The sequence below is a fragment of the Chiloscyllium plagiosum genome, chromosome 16 (genome assembly GCF_004010195.1).
Source record: "Chiloscyllium plagiosum isolate BGI_BamShark_2017 chromosome 16, ASM401019v2, whole genome shotgun sequence".
In the NCBI taxonomy this organism is placed as follows: domain Eukaryota; kingdom Metazoa; phylum Chordata; class Chondrichthyes; order Orectolobiformes; family Hemiscylliidae; genus Chiloscyllium; species Chiloscyllium plagiosum.
The window spans coordinates 45233613-45247320 of record NC_057725.1 but is presented as its reverse complement, the minus strand read 5'-3'; the positions used below and the strand labels follow the sequence as shown (position 1 = coordinate 45247320).

The 13708-nt window shown below is 37.9% G+C and overlaps 1 protein-coding gene across 5 annotated transcripts in view; it reads left to right on the top strand.

Annotated features, from left to right (window-relative positions):
• The window catches only part of LOC122557851 (cytosolic 5'-nucleotidase 1A), a 66591-nt gene extending 55769 nt beyond the window's left edge, over positions 1 to 10822 (top strand). For 3 of the 5 annotated variants that reach the window (XM_043705970.1, XM_043705973.1, XM_043705971.1), the window contains exons 5-7: positions 602 to 724; positions 1358 to 1536; positions 6192 to 10820. In XM_043705970.1, coding sequence (XP_043561905.1) covers positions 602 to 724; positions 1358 to 1536; positions 6192 to 6497 — 608 coding nt within the window. In that variant the 3' untranslated portion in view covers positions 6498 to 10820. Of the gene's footprint in view, positions 1 to 601; positions 725 to 1357; positions 1537 to 6191 lie in introns of all 5 variants that reach the window. The other 2 variants (XM_043705972.1, XM_043705969.1) reach the window with 2 other exon arrangements.
• The last annotated feature ends 2886 nt before the right edge of the window (positions 10823 to 13708 follow it).

The following is a 13708-nucleotide window of genomic DNA, read 5'->3' as shown; positions in this document are numbered from 1 at the left end:
ATTCTCCTGCTCCTTGGATGCTGCCTGACCTGTTGTGCTTTTCCATCATCACACTGTCTATCTAGGGATGGTGATGGTGGTGTCTGGCCATTATCTGTAAGGGGTTACTCTGTGAGTATGACTATGTCAGGCTGTTCCTTGACGAGTCTGTGAGACAGCTCGCCACGTTTTGGCACAAAAAAAAACAGATGGGGGGGTAGATATAGGACTGATGTTAGGGGTATGTTCTTCACTCAGCGAGTCGTTAGTTCATGGAATGCCCTGCCAGTAACAGTGGTGGACTCTCCCTCTTTATGGGCATTTAAGAGGGCATTGGATAGGTATATGGAGGATAGTGGGTTAGTGTAGTTTAGGTGGGCTTGGATCGGCGCAACATCGAGGGCCCAAGGGCCTGTACTGCGCTGTATTCTTCTATGTTCTATGTTCTATTGGTAGTGGAACATAAACTTGCAACCACGTGTTACAGGTAAAAGTGTTATCAACTTAACCACAGCTGATGGAACAGGTAGAAAATTTAGTAGAAAGCCATAACATCCCATCTGGAAATGCAGTTTGCTATTAGCTCAGAGTACTAATAAAAATCTACATCTTGTATTTCCAGGTTTGGAGATTAGCAAATTTTGCTTTCTAGGTGGAAAAGATCCTGCAAAGTACCTACATTCAGAAGATGTGAAGCTATTCCTTTCAGCATGTGAAACATCAGTGTGCAATGCACTAAAGAAAGGTAAGTTTCTTAATTTGTGGAGCATGGAAATTACACAGAGAAAGAGGATCCCTCCAGGCTTTCCATCTTAAATATCTGCCATGGAATCTGTGAGATTAGTGGTTTTTGAAAGGAATTTCTTGGGTGATAAAGTATTTGGAGCAGGAATTGCATAGAAGGACGCAGGATGCAATTGAGGAAATTGCAATGCTTTTGAAGCACAACCAGAGAAGGAGATGAAGAGAACAAGGACTTGGGAGAAAAAACCTCTTGTGTTTGTGGAAAGAATAAGGGGCATGCAGAATAGTTGCTGCAGCATACATGAAATGTATCTCGGTGAAATGCTAGAGTGCATTCATTCCACACGCATATTCTCCCTGTTATTTGTTATTTTTCTGAACAATTGTTGCTGAAAAATTAGGAATGCCTAGCTAATTGTAACATTTTCATTCAGTTTCTAAATCATGGAGTCCAAATGTAATTACACAGCCTTACAAATATAAGCAAAAAGGAAAAAAACAGGCTTACATGACAGGGAGCTTCTCAGAATCACTGGACATTTCCAAGTAGTGAAGTGAAGTACTTTTGAAATGTCTGGAATGTAAGAAACATATCAATATGAATTAAAGCACAAGTTTTCTGTTCTCTCCAAAGATATTCCTGCAGCTCTAGTAATACAGCAAAAGAGTCAGATAAAAGAAAGTCACCTTAAAGTGGCATTCGATGGGGATTCAGTGTTGTTCTCAGATGAGACTGATACTGTATTCCATGAAAAAGGTCTGGATGAGGTAATCAAGTACGAGAAGGACATGGAGCATGTTCCTATTGGAGAGGTAAGGTTTGATTATTTGATCAGAAATTGTTACATGGTATTCTAAATTTTACTTCAGTGCTTAACCAACTCTCTTCTGATTTTCACCTTCTATATCATCCTGCAGCACCTTTGCTGCATTCAAATAGCTGATGTTAACAGGCTAACTTAACGGCTGCAGTTCTTCAGGAGGGAATGGAGCTGTGCATTTGGGAGACCTGCCTATTACATCAGTGGTAGTAGCTGGTACAAATCATAACCTTTCTGCAAGAGGTTTATGTCTTATCTTGGAGTTCTTTTGTGTATTGTCCTGGTGTCTAATTTCAGATATGCTAACTGGGCTGTTCTTGAGTGGAGGTGTGCAGTTCTGCATAGCGTGTTGAGGGAGGGCACAGTAGGACAGGTCATTCTACAACAATTGCACATGGACTCTCTTCACTTGTTTTATGCTATTTCAGAATAGCCCTGCTTCATAAAGTATTTAGTCGTAGTGTCATGGAGATATATAGCACAGAAACAGTCCCATCAGTCCAATTTGTCCATGCCGATCAGATCAGATATCCTAAACAAATCTGGTCCCATTTGCCAGCACTTGGCCTATGTCCCTCTAGACCCTTCCTATTCATATATCCACGTAGTTGCCTTTTAAATGTTGTAATTGTACCAGCCTCCACCATTTCCTGTGGCAGATCATTCCATACATGTACCACCCTCTGTGTCAAAAAGTTGACCCTTAGGTCCCTTTTAAATCTTTTCCCTCTCTGCTTAAACCTATGCCCTCTAGTTCCCAGCCACGCCGGGAAAAATACTTTGTCTATTTACCCTATCCATGTCCCTCATGATTTTATAAACCTCTATAAAGTCAACCCTCAGCCTCTGACACTCCAGGGAAAATATCCCAGCCTATTCAACTTCTTCCTGTAGGTCAAACCATCCAAGCCTGGCAACATCCTTTTAAATCCTTTCTGAACTGTTTCAAGTTTCACAATATCTTTCCTATAGCAGGGAGATTAGAATTGGATACCATGTTCCAAAAGTGATTTAATCAATGTCTTGTACAGCCCAACATGACCTCCCAACTCCTATATTCAATGCACTGACCAATTTTTTTTCACTGTTTCACTGGTGACAAAAAGGAGAGTGAGCAGTGATGCAAATCAACAGTCTAGATTAGAGTGGTGCTGGAAAAGCACAGCAGGTCAGGCAGCATCCGAGGAGCAGGAAAATCCACGTTTCTGGCAAAAGCCCTTCATCAGGAATGAGGCAAATCAACATCCCACAGTCAGGTAGGCAATGAGTGGAGCAGCCAATCTGGTCACATGAACATAAAACAAGAACTGACTCCCATCTTGCATTGTTAGTTTGTTGTGTACAGTATTTAATCAATCCTAATCATTTTTTTCTTTATATTCATTTTAACAAATCTGTAAATTTTGTTTTGCATTTCCAGCATCATTGAGTTGTCAGGGAAATATTGTGGACTGAAATGCTCCTGTCTTAAAGGATCAATTAGTATAAATCAGGTCCACTATATATATTCCATATTTTTGCTGAACCTCCACCTACTTCACCCAAAAGAAGTTTGGGCTAACTTTAGTAATTTAAAAATCACACAGCACCAGGTTATAGTCCAACAGGTTTAATTGGAAGCACACTAGCTTTCGGACAATATGTTGAAGGTGTTGGCCCCCTGTGTTCTGTGTCTATGCCATGATGTTTAGATTGATTCTAATCTAAAAAGTGAGATGACGGAGTTTTACATAAATTCATGCAGTTTTTGAGCTCAGAGTTCTACATGAATACATGCAGTTTTTGAACAGGCTGGGGCTATTTTCCCTGGAGCGTCGGAGGCTGAGGGGTGACTTTATAGGGGCTTACAAAATTAGGAGGGGCATGGATAGGATAAATAGACAAAGTCTTTTCCTCGGGTGGGGGGAGTCCAGAACTAGAGGGCATAGGTTTAGAATGAGAGGGGAAAGATATAAAAGGGACCTAAGGGGCAACCTTTTCACACAGAGGGTGGTATGTATATGGAATGAACTGCCAGACGAAGTGGTGGAGGCTGGTACAATTGCAACATTTAAAAGGCATTTGGATGGGTATATAAATAGGAAGGGTTTGGAGGGATATGGGCCAAGTGCTGGCAGATGGGACTATATTGGTTTGGGATATCTGGTTGGCATGGACGGGGTGGACCGAAAGGTCTGTTTCCGTGCTGTACATCTCTATGACCGCTAAAAAATGATCTATTTCAGATATATCATATACTTAAGGGAATGGAAACAGTTGACCAGGAATGTAAAAGCAAAAAACTGTGGATGCTGGAAACTTGAAATATAAGCAGAAAGTGTAGGAAACACTTAGAAGCAGCAGAAAAACAAAATTAATGTTTCAGGCGATTGGCCTTTTTTCTGAATTGGAAATGTGTTGCTGGAAAAGCGCAGCAGGTCAGGCAGCATCCAGGGAACAGGAGAATTGACGTTTCGGGCATAAGCCCTTCTTATGCCCGAAACGTCGATTCTCCTGTTCCCTGGATGCTGCCTGACCTGCTGCGCTTTTCCAGCAACACATTTCCAGCTCTGATCTCCAGCATCTGCAGACCTCACTTTCTCCTTTTTTCTGAATTGGCCAGTTCATAATGATTAGAACACAACTTTCAGCTTCCTCATCTCTGTCCTTTGGAACATTCTCCCTGGCATTTACCCTTATTTCAAGTGATCATTCTTCATGAGTGAATATTGACAGAAAATAGTGGTAGACTAAACAACTGTGGAGTGTGTCAAAGTCTGTGCTGTTCCTACTTCATGTAGAATTATACTATCAGGTAGTTGTTATTCAATGGAGAGTAAACTTAGCTGATCTTTTTTTTAAATCTCCACTGTAATAAAAGCAAGGTGATTGAAGGTGGCACATTTACAGGCTACTTGTACCCCACCTATACAAGTGATAGTAGCTAATAAGACGGAAACGAAGATCCAAACCTGGGCGCTTTACCCATAAAACTGAAAATTTCTGCTGGCTACTAATTTAAATAGCTAGTAATTTAAAATCCTCTTAACCATTTACTTACAAAGTACTCTAGCCTACCCCTGAAATGATGACATTAACAGATCTCAGTAATAATTGCAATGATACGTATAAGTACAGATATTACTTTGAATGTTACTAAAATGTTCCAAGGTGCTGCCTTGGCAGGAGAGATGAAACAAGGAAAATGAGTTTAGGAAAGGGAGTTATGTAAGCTTGAGACCTCAATAGCTTGAAGATCTTTCATAAATGAGGATGGCGAATTTGAAAAAAAGAAATGGTGGCCAGAATCTGAGGGGAAAATAGTTTCTCAGAAGGAAAAAAAAAGTCTTAAAAATCAATAATATTTGCAAATGGACATACTGGTTTTACTGGAGACCCATTTTTAGGTATACATGATGAGTCTGAACAGTATTTCATTCACCAGTTTTACTGGTTTTTCCTTCTGGGCCGACTGTGGGACAAAATTGGAACATATATCAAGGCAAGGAAGAAAAACGCTGGAGAGATTTATAGGTGAGATTAGATTTTGATGAAGAGGCACTGGGGGATAAGAAGCTCATGCAGGGTCAGAAGTGTTGATATAATGGGAATCAGAGTCCAGAAATATTGACAAAATGGAATTTTTGACAGTGGAGCTTGATAGGAGGCCGGCGAGGAGAGCATTTGAAATGTAAATTTGGAAGGTGACCAGAGTGTGGTTTCAGTGATAAAAGATAATAAAAGTGAAGTAGATTGCAGAATTAAGCTGTTCGATAGTGACCAGCATTGGTTCACGAGCTTTCCTAGTTGTACACAGCCAGCTTGTTGTGTTGTATGGTTCCTTTAAAATTGGCATGTGACCGCATATGAGCACACCTTAAAGGAAATGTTAATTGTGTGGAACCACTTTGTTCCCTGCAGAGCACTTTCCCAATTGTTAAAGTGTCATTCAGTTTAGAAGGAGCAATGGTGGCTGTCATGTGAGTTTTGTAACTCATATCTGCATCGCCAGTTAAAAAAATTGAGGATCTACTCGTGCAGTTCATTTCAGCAGTCAGAGGGGAAGGTGAAATCCATTTGAAGAATAGAGAAGTTTTATGCAGAGGTGAAATAAAATGGTCTTGTTTTCCAGATGCTCAACCAGAGGAAATTCTGGCTGATTAATAGCTTGGTTTTGAAGAGACAGTGCATGGCTGACTATGGAGTTGAGAAAATATTTGGGGAGACAGAGCTCAATGCTGTCATTTTACAAAGAGTAACTGATCCCAGATATAGTTCAGAATTTTCTTATCCACCTTGTCGTCATTCATATATTGACAAGATGCAACCTTAAAATAAATAAGCCGAATATTCAATGACTTTCACTGTTGACCCCTCCCCCCCTTAATTATTGTCCAAACTTTCAGGTCGAGCTTATGAACCCGAGGGGGAGTAAGCAAGTTCAGAATAAGAATGGAGAAAAATTAAATACACTTACATAATAGTCTTCTAAGCATGGTCTTGTCAATTACCATATATGATTGGTGTTGCTCATTTTAGGTTTACATTAACCCCAAACATATATCCTTAAAATATCTTCATATATCATTTATCTGTAACTTATATTCCTTAAAAACTTTCTGAAAACTCATTGTTATTCATTTAATAATCTAATTGTTCTATCAATAGGGGCCCATGAAGAAATTTGCTATGATTCTTGGAGAGATGAAGAAGAAGTTTAGTCCAGAGAATGATCCGATCTGCACGTATCTGGTGACGGCAAGAAGTGGCAACAAACTGGGTATCCGAGCCATTAAAACTCTGCGTAGCTGGGGACTCAAGATAGATGAAGCTTTCTTTATGGCAGGGAGTCCAAAAGGTCCACTTTTAGCCCACATCCAACCTCACATTTTCTTTGATGATAATGCACGTAATATCAAAGGAGCACGTGAATATGGAATTCCAGCAGCCTTTGTACCATGTGGCTGTGAATAGTTTGATATGAGACTTTCCTTTTCATAGGCAGTGGCAGTGGTATGGGCTAGCATTATAGGATAGCTTTTTTGATTTCTCACTGTAAAGGTAGAGCCTTGCTAGCCAGCCTTGTCACAGCCTGTGATGCAGGATAAGAAGTATTGGTTGAATGGGAACCAGAATGCAGAAATGTCGATGAGCTGTATATGCACAAATTGCTAATATGCACTTACAACAGTTGAGGATTATCAGAAAAGGTGCAAATTTGAAAACTTTACCTTAGTATATTAAAGCCTTCAATCCTAATACAAATTAATTTCACTTGCTGAAGAGCTCTAGTAAATTAAAATAACTCTTTGTTTCATTCCAGCACTTGCAACTTTCACATTGTGATCACACAATTCTTAAAAATCTAATTTTAAAAAAAATCAAATGCTGTCACCAGAAAGTTACTGTCCTCAATGATAGAATTAAATGCAGCGATTTTAACATATTGAAGATGGTGATTTTCAACATGGGTTATGAACTGTTTTTGTTAACCTTGAGGCTTTTTTATCCATTTAGGTTTCCTGGAATTCAACTAGTTTGTCTCAAGTTTTCCTGAATTTAGGAGCTGTATAGAGTTGCACCAAGGTGAATAGAAAGAGAACCTAACTCCCTAGTCTGAAGCTTGGTGTCAAATTCTTGATCGTCTGGCAAAAGTGTTGTTTGTAATTCTGGAAATTTTGGGAGATATTTTAAATGACAGCCCATTAAAATATTAATCAAATTTCAAGGGCATTTTAATTCCATGCACTATGGCAGAACATCAGTTAAAATTGAGCAGCACATTTTTGAGCTTTAATCTCACACTTTAAAGTGTTTTAATGTTGGGTGTTTGCATGCTTCATTATAATATGGTAATCAGGGTCCTAGGACTGTGAGGTGATTTTAAAAGTTTCCTGGCCAGACCAATGAAATTTGTCCAAGGCTTAGTGAAGGCCCTCAAAAAGGAAGTAAGGTATTTTTCTTGTGGGGCCAAGATAAGCAGCAATCTTCCCAAACTCCTCTGACCAGCTCGCCTGTGTTACAGGAAAGCAACCAACCACTAAGATCTTAAGTTCTTCCAGGCCTTCCATGGAGACACATTACTCCTCCAATTCTGATTTTCCACAGTGAGTTAAAGGCCACACACTTCAATGCAGATATTTATCAATAAGCCAGCACAAAGGGAAGAGAACCCACTGCTGGAAATGTGCTCCAGTGCTGAGTTTTCTTTTAAATAGAGTGACAGTTGCTTATACATGGAACAGTTCCTCCTCTGTAGAACCCTGTATATTCTCCAATTTGCCAATAAACGTTAAAGCTGGAGAGTCTGGTGAGCAGTACTACATGTGAAATTCTATGAAGTTTGCAGTTATGCTAACACAAAGATTGGGCAGTGGTTTGGTTACAGGAAGGAACCCAGGCTTTGGTTTACATCATCCTACTGTATGTGATTAACTGTTGCACTGCTCGATTACAGGTTGCACAGGCCTCTATAATGGAGAATATTTTAAAAGCTTAACTGCATTAGTCTAAGATGATACATGGAACAGTCATTATTGCTCCTTTACATGCTCTGGTTGTTTCTGTGTCAATCATGTGATAGTATAGTTTTATATATTATAATTCTGAAGCTGTACAGAGTTCTTTTGGGTTTCAGTTGTATTCACTTTGTGTTTATGATGCTGACAGCCTGTGTCTAATTTAAGGATAGGTGTTACTGATACTTGATAGCAATATAATGCCTTTGTGATCTCTAAGATGTACAGAATACAAATTGGGCTGGCAATAGAAACGGGAGCTAAGTTGTTACATTTAGGAAATGAGCTAAATGAGCTCAACCCACAGGCTACTTGCATATCGACTGCATTTGTCTGTGGAGAGGCTAAATTAGACATACAGCTTACCCTTCTATTAATAGGTTCCATGTAGGCTTTGTGAAAATAAGTATCTGAATATGAAATGAGCCTTATCCTGTATCTTCATGTATTGTAGATCTGCTTAGTGTTTATATCCTACTTTTATATATTTACAGATTCTTCCCCTCTCATGATAGTTCATGAGTTTGTGCTCTATAGGCAAAACTGAATGGATCGAGCAAGTGATATGGTTGATCTCTGTTCTGTGTTGAATTAGGTAATCTAGACTGGCGAGAAATGAAGATGCTACAGTTTGCCATAATACACCTGGATAAGGGAGGAAAATGTTGGCTTGGGTTTTCCCCAATCACTATCTGATAATTCTTCCAGAGAGTGCATTGGCATTAAAAGTCAAGCGAAGATGACCTGAGTCCTAGTTATATTTCTGTCCCCATGATGAACGACTTAGCATGTATTGATAGGTTTGCATATGGAGAGTGATTTGTTTCATGCTCAAAAGATGGTTGTTTTCATGCAATCATATGTCAGAAGGACGCAAAACATTTTTGACAGAGAAGGGAGCAGTGAATATCAATCAACCATCATAAATAGCAACATTTCATTATTGTAGCAACTGCTGTCAATGAGGAACTGAACTATCAGAGTACATCCAAAAATGCAATTAAATATTACAAAATTTCAGGTTCAAGTTTCAGAGTGAATTCTCAACAATATCATCACATATTTTCCCTGCTGAATGATTGTAACTATTTTGTGTTAGAGAAAAGGCTAGTGAATTGAAATTGATAAATTATTTTAAGATAAAACCAAAGAGATTTTTTGTGTTTTCTTTAGTAAATGAAGGATTTTAAGACTCCACAGACTCCTGTCTACAAGTTCATGTCTTGAGAGACTTTGTATTATTATTTATGCAGGTTGATGCAATTGGTCTTAGAATTCTCAATTCATGTGGCAGAAGGAGGGATGGTTGCACATTAAAAAAAAAGGCATTTTCTGTTTTACAGAAATTGATGAAGGTTATATTGTCACTAAGAGATAAAGAAGGATGATTGTCTCACTTTTTAAGCATGTAGCTGTCACATTTCAATTAAGCTTTGTTAGGAGGGGCAACTCCAAGGTTTTCTTGAGTGGAAGAGAGTGGAGTTTATCATCTATTAAACCTAAGGAAAATAGGAAAATGCAGCATTAAACACACAAACACAGGTAATAAACTTAAAAAAGAAAAGGGAGGTGTCTGTGCAGACAGAAAGATAAAGGTAATTGCAGTTATAAGTGTTTAATGTCCTTGAGCTGAGAGTGAAATCCGAGTCCTGGCTGCTTAGCTATTGTCCTGTTCTCTTAGAAATGGCACAGTTTGCAGATTTGATTTCTTAGTGACTTGGGTTTTTTCTAAGTTACCTTTTCATTGGCTCTAATTTCTGAGATGAAAAGGGAGAGCAAATTTTGATATCCTTGCAGTTACCAGTGCATGTTGTTTTTATTCTGTTTTGTTGCTCAAAGGCTGTTATTGATATACCTGTTCCTTTGCAGATTCTGATTTCTGTGTCATTGTTAAGCTGGATAGCTGTAGGCAACTTTTTATCACTCAGTATGTGCAGTTATCCAGCAAGTGTGTGTAAAACAAGAAATATGAATTTTATGATGCCTCGCTGAGTTTCAGTGTCTCTCAATTACAATTGTATTTCCAACATGGCTGGCTTTATATATTTCATACGGGTTGCCTGGGCTTGTCAGGTGATCAAAGCAGCCAATTAAGTCTGTCAATTTTTTTACAACCATTTTAATCCATAAATGTCTATGGTATTAAAGTCAAATAGTAAAAGTTGAATGTTGATAGTCCATTTTCATTATGTTAGTAACAATTTCCACAAGCCGCAACATACTTTTCCAACTTCTAACTTTAAGGTGATGGAGTAACAAAATAGAAATATGATTAATAACTTTTCTATTTTCCTACTGTTCCAACTTCCTTTCTCCAGATGTTAAACCTGGGCATTTTGTTCACTGTCGGACCACAGTGTAATTTTAAAATTATAAATTGTTTAAGCATATTACTAATGAACATTTTAAGTTTAAATGAAATAGCATAAAAATACAGACTGCAATATAGCTTGTTGTTTGTGGGCTAAAAGATGTCATATGAATCTTGCATTTGAAACACTATTACAAGACCATATCATACAATAGATTAGATGATGTAAGCTCAAAGCCAAAGTGCCAACTAAGCTAGATAATCTAGATTTAGTTCAGCAAAATAATTGCGCACTTAAACCTACAGTCATGAGGGCTGAATATTTAATAAGGTTGAGATTGTACTGTTGCTATCAATATTCGTAAGTTTTCATCTTGAGGGAAAATAAGTTGTGTAAATATGAGGAATAGAGTTCTTGTACGATAGTACACCTTGTATATTTGGAGAATAGAGTTCTGGCAGAAAATAACACACCCTTGTGTGCAATATTACCCTTTCATATGTGTAGAGTAATAGCAAGCTCTATACATATGACAGGGTAATATTGCACACAAGCCCAGAAATTTCATTATCTTATGGGATGAAATTGGGGCACTTAGCTGGATATTCATGCACTGCTTGTATTTCTGCCCCCTTATGAGTGCAATTGTGAACTTCTATCGAGAAAGCATGCAATTCTCCACTCTGTACTGGTGTTAACTTAAAGAGACACTTTTTCTAAGTAGCAGCAGAGATCCTGTCAGATAACCTAAGTGCTCTGCTTGCTATGTAGGCCACACTAAAACACATAAAAGAACAATTGATACAAAAGGGATGGGTTTTAGTTTGGATTTGTTGCCAAACATGATATATTTGTTCAAAAAATCTTTCAAGTCCTTGCATTTATTGGCCAAAGTCTGTTAACCCTCCCATGAATCAGTGAGGGGCTGCACCACTGATGTAGAGTTTGCTATTACTCTAAATTCCATCACTTCAGGTGAGTGGTCAGTTTTTTTTAGTGCTACCAGGAACGTAAGCAACCACACTTTAATGACCCTGTCTACAGGATTTGGGTCAGTTGATAGTGGGATAAAAGCAGTGAATGAAGTTGTGTTTGGTGTAGGCCATCAGAATTCATGCTGTTGTTTATTTATAATGGTGGAAAATTAGCACATGCTGTATGCACATTATATGAGCACATCACAGTCCTAGTTTTATTTCTAATAAAAAAAAACAGGGAGAACATGGAAACTCTGTTTTTCAGTATCTACAGGGTTTTCATAATTTTAAGTGTTGTGCCCTGACTCATGTTTTCTGAATGAAAGTTACTGGGAATTAGGTTTTATTTTTATCAGTAAGAGTTCTGACAAACACTTTCTCTAAGATAGGTTTCCACGCAAAATGTAATTCTATTCAATGAAGTTATGCAATACTATTCAATACTAAGATGTCATTGTTAGCTAATCATGTAAGCAGTACAATTCGTTATGCAGAAATGTTGTCTTTGCAAGTATACATATAAAGCTGGGAGGTAACCAAATCAGGTGGTTTAAAATTTTCTCCAAGATTTGAGAACAATTTATTTATACTGCAATTTATCATACATTAGCTTTTATGAGGTTTTATGTGTATTTGGAAATGGCTAAGGGCATGGATTGCTATTTATTCTGTACTATACAAACAATGAGTTGATGCATACTGTCAACATTCACAATAAACGGTTTTACAAAATGCTCTTGTTTTTGTGCACTTTCAAGCCTGTAATCATCTGCACATCACGGTGGGGCCCGTGTGTATAGTGAAAGTGTAGAGGCTTTGAATGTACAGACTTATAACAATAAACAGCAGACATCAGACTTTTGTTTTGCAGGTGGATAACACATTGCTAGCCTGGAATAAATTAACACGATGTGAAGTAAAGAGAGTAGCCTGTTCTTACTGAATTGCCAACCCAAAATTTATCCAGTCGTGAAACTTTGCATTTTCTGTAATACCATCCACCTTTGTTTCATCTGCTGCTGGAATTCTTATCCATGTCTTTGTCACCTCCAGAATTCGCTGTTCAAGTGTTATCTTGGCTGGCTTCTCTCATCGGTCTTCTGTAAACCAGTTCATTTAAATCTCTAATGCTAGTATCCTAAGACTCACTAAGTTATGCTCATTAATGATTTCTGTTGTCACTGCCCTAAAAGTTGCCAACCCTCCCGGAATGTCTGGAAAGGGTCTACTGGATATGCCCTCATCTTCTGATGTTTAATAAAAAGCAATCTGTAGATGTTCAAATGATGTTTTAAGTAAATGATGATCACAACTCATTCAAAATCTCTGGTCAGTCATTTATTGAAAACAATAATTTGCAGCGTGGTGATATAAAATACAAACTGATGTGAATGTGTTCTGCGCTCCCGAGCATCACTGTGTAATGTATTTTTCTATGGGCTCAGAGTCTTGTCCTTATGGGGAGGAGTTGAAAAATTTAAATAACGGTGAACTTTATGTTAAACATACAGTGACCTGACTTGATGGTAACATCTGTATATGGGTACACTTCACTCATTTGAGGATTTGCTTCTTCTCCTGAATCTGCATTTGGCAGTACTGCTCTTGGCCCCTTTCTTGCTGCAATTTCATAGATATTTTCCCACAGCCAAGTTTCTAAAATAGTTCTTCATTCTCACAACCAGTTTGAATCTGGTGCATGTGTTTCTTCTCTTCTGTTGCAATTGATCTCTGCTGGATTCCTACTTTCTTATCATTGATTTGTGTTTCCTTCTGTTTATTTCACCATTTCTGTGAGGTCCCCTTATCATTCTTTGTCGAAGGCTAAACAGAACTTCTGAAAAAAAAAGTCATCTCATCCACGTTAATCCTTTGAGACTTTCTGAACTTTAACCAGGTATCTGCCCTGTACAGTGCTACATATATGAAGATGACCACAGATAATCCACAACTGAATACACACAAATACATTCAAAAACACCAAAAATCAATTTTGCATGGCCGTGTAACATGTGCTGTTGTATAATGCAATTGCATTATTGCCTGTGACGAGTTTGGTGTTTCTCTTTGAGGAATAAGACTCACTTCTGAAATTAGGTGTCAGCAATGGGCTGTGTGAACCAATGAAATAGGTTTTTTAAAGTATTTTTGTAACTTGACATGTATTTTATGAAAATCCTAATTGGAAGATATTTCTATTGATGATTGTTTTGTCAAATCATTGGAGTTTATTTTCTATTTCTTATTGCAGTTGATACTATGGAAACATCATAGAAGTAATTTTTGTTTAAATAGTATTTGCCTTTGAATTTTTTTTTGTCTTTCCTTTGGAGTATAAATTATTTCATTTATCTCAGTACAAAACAAAAAATTCAGTA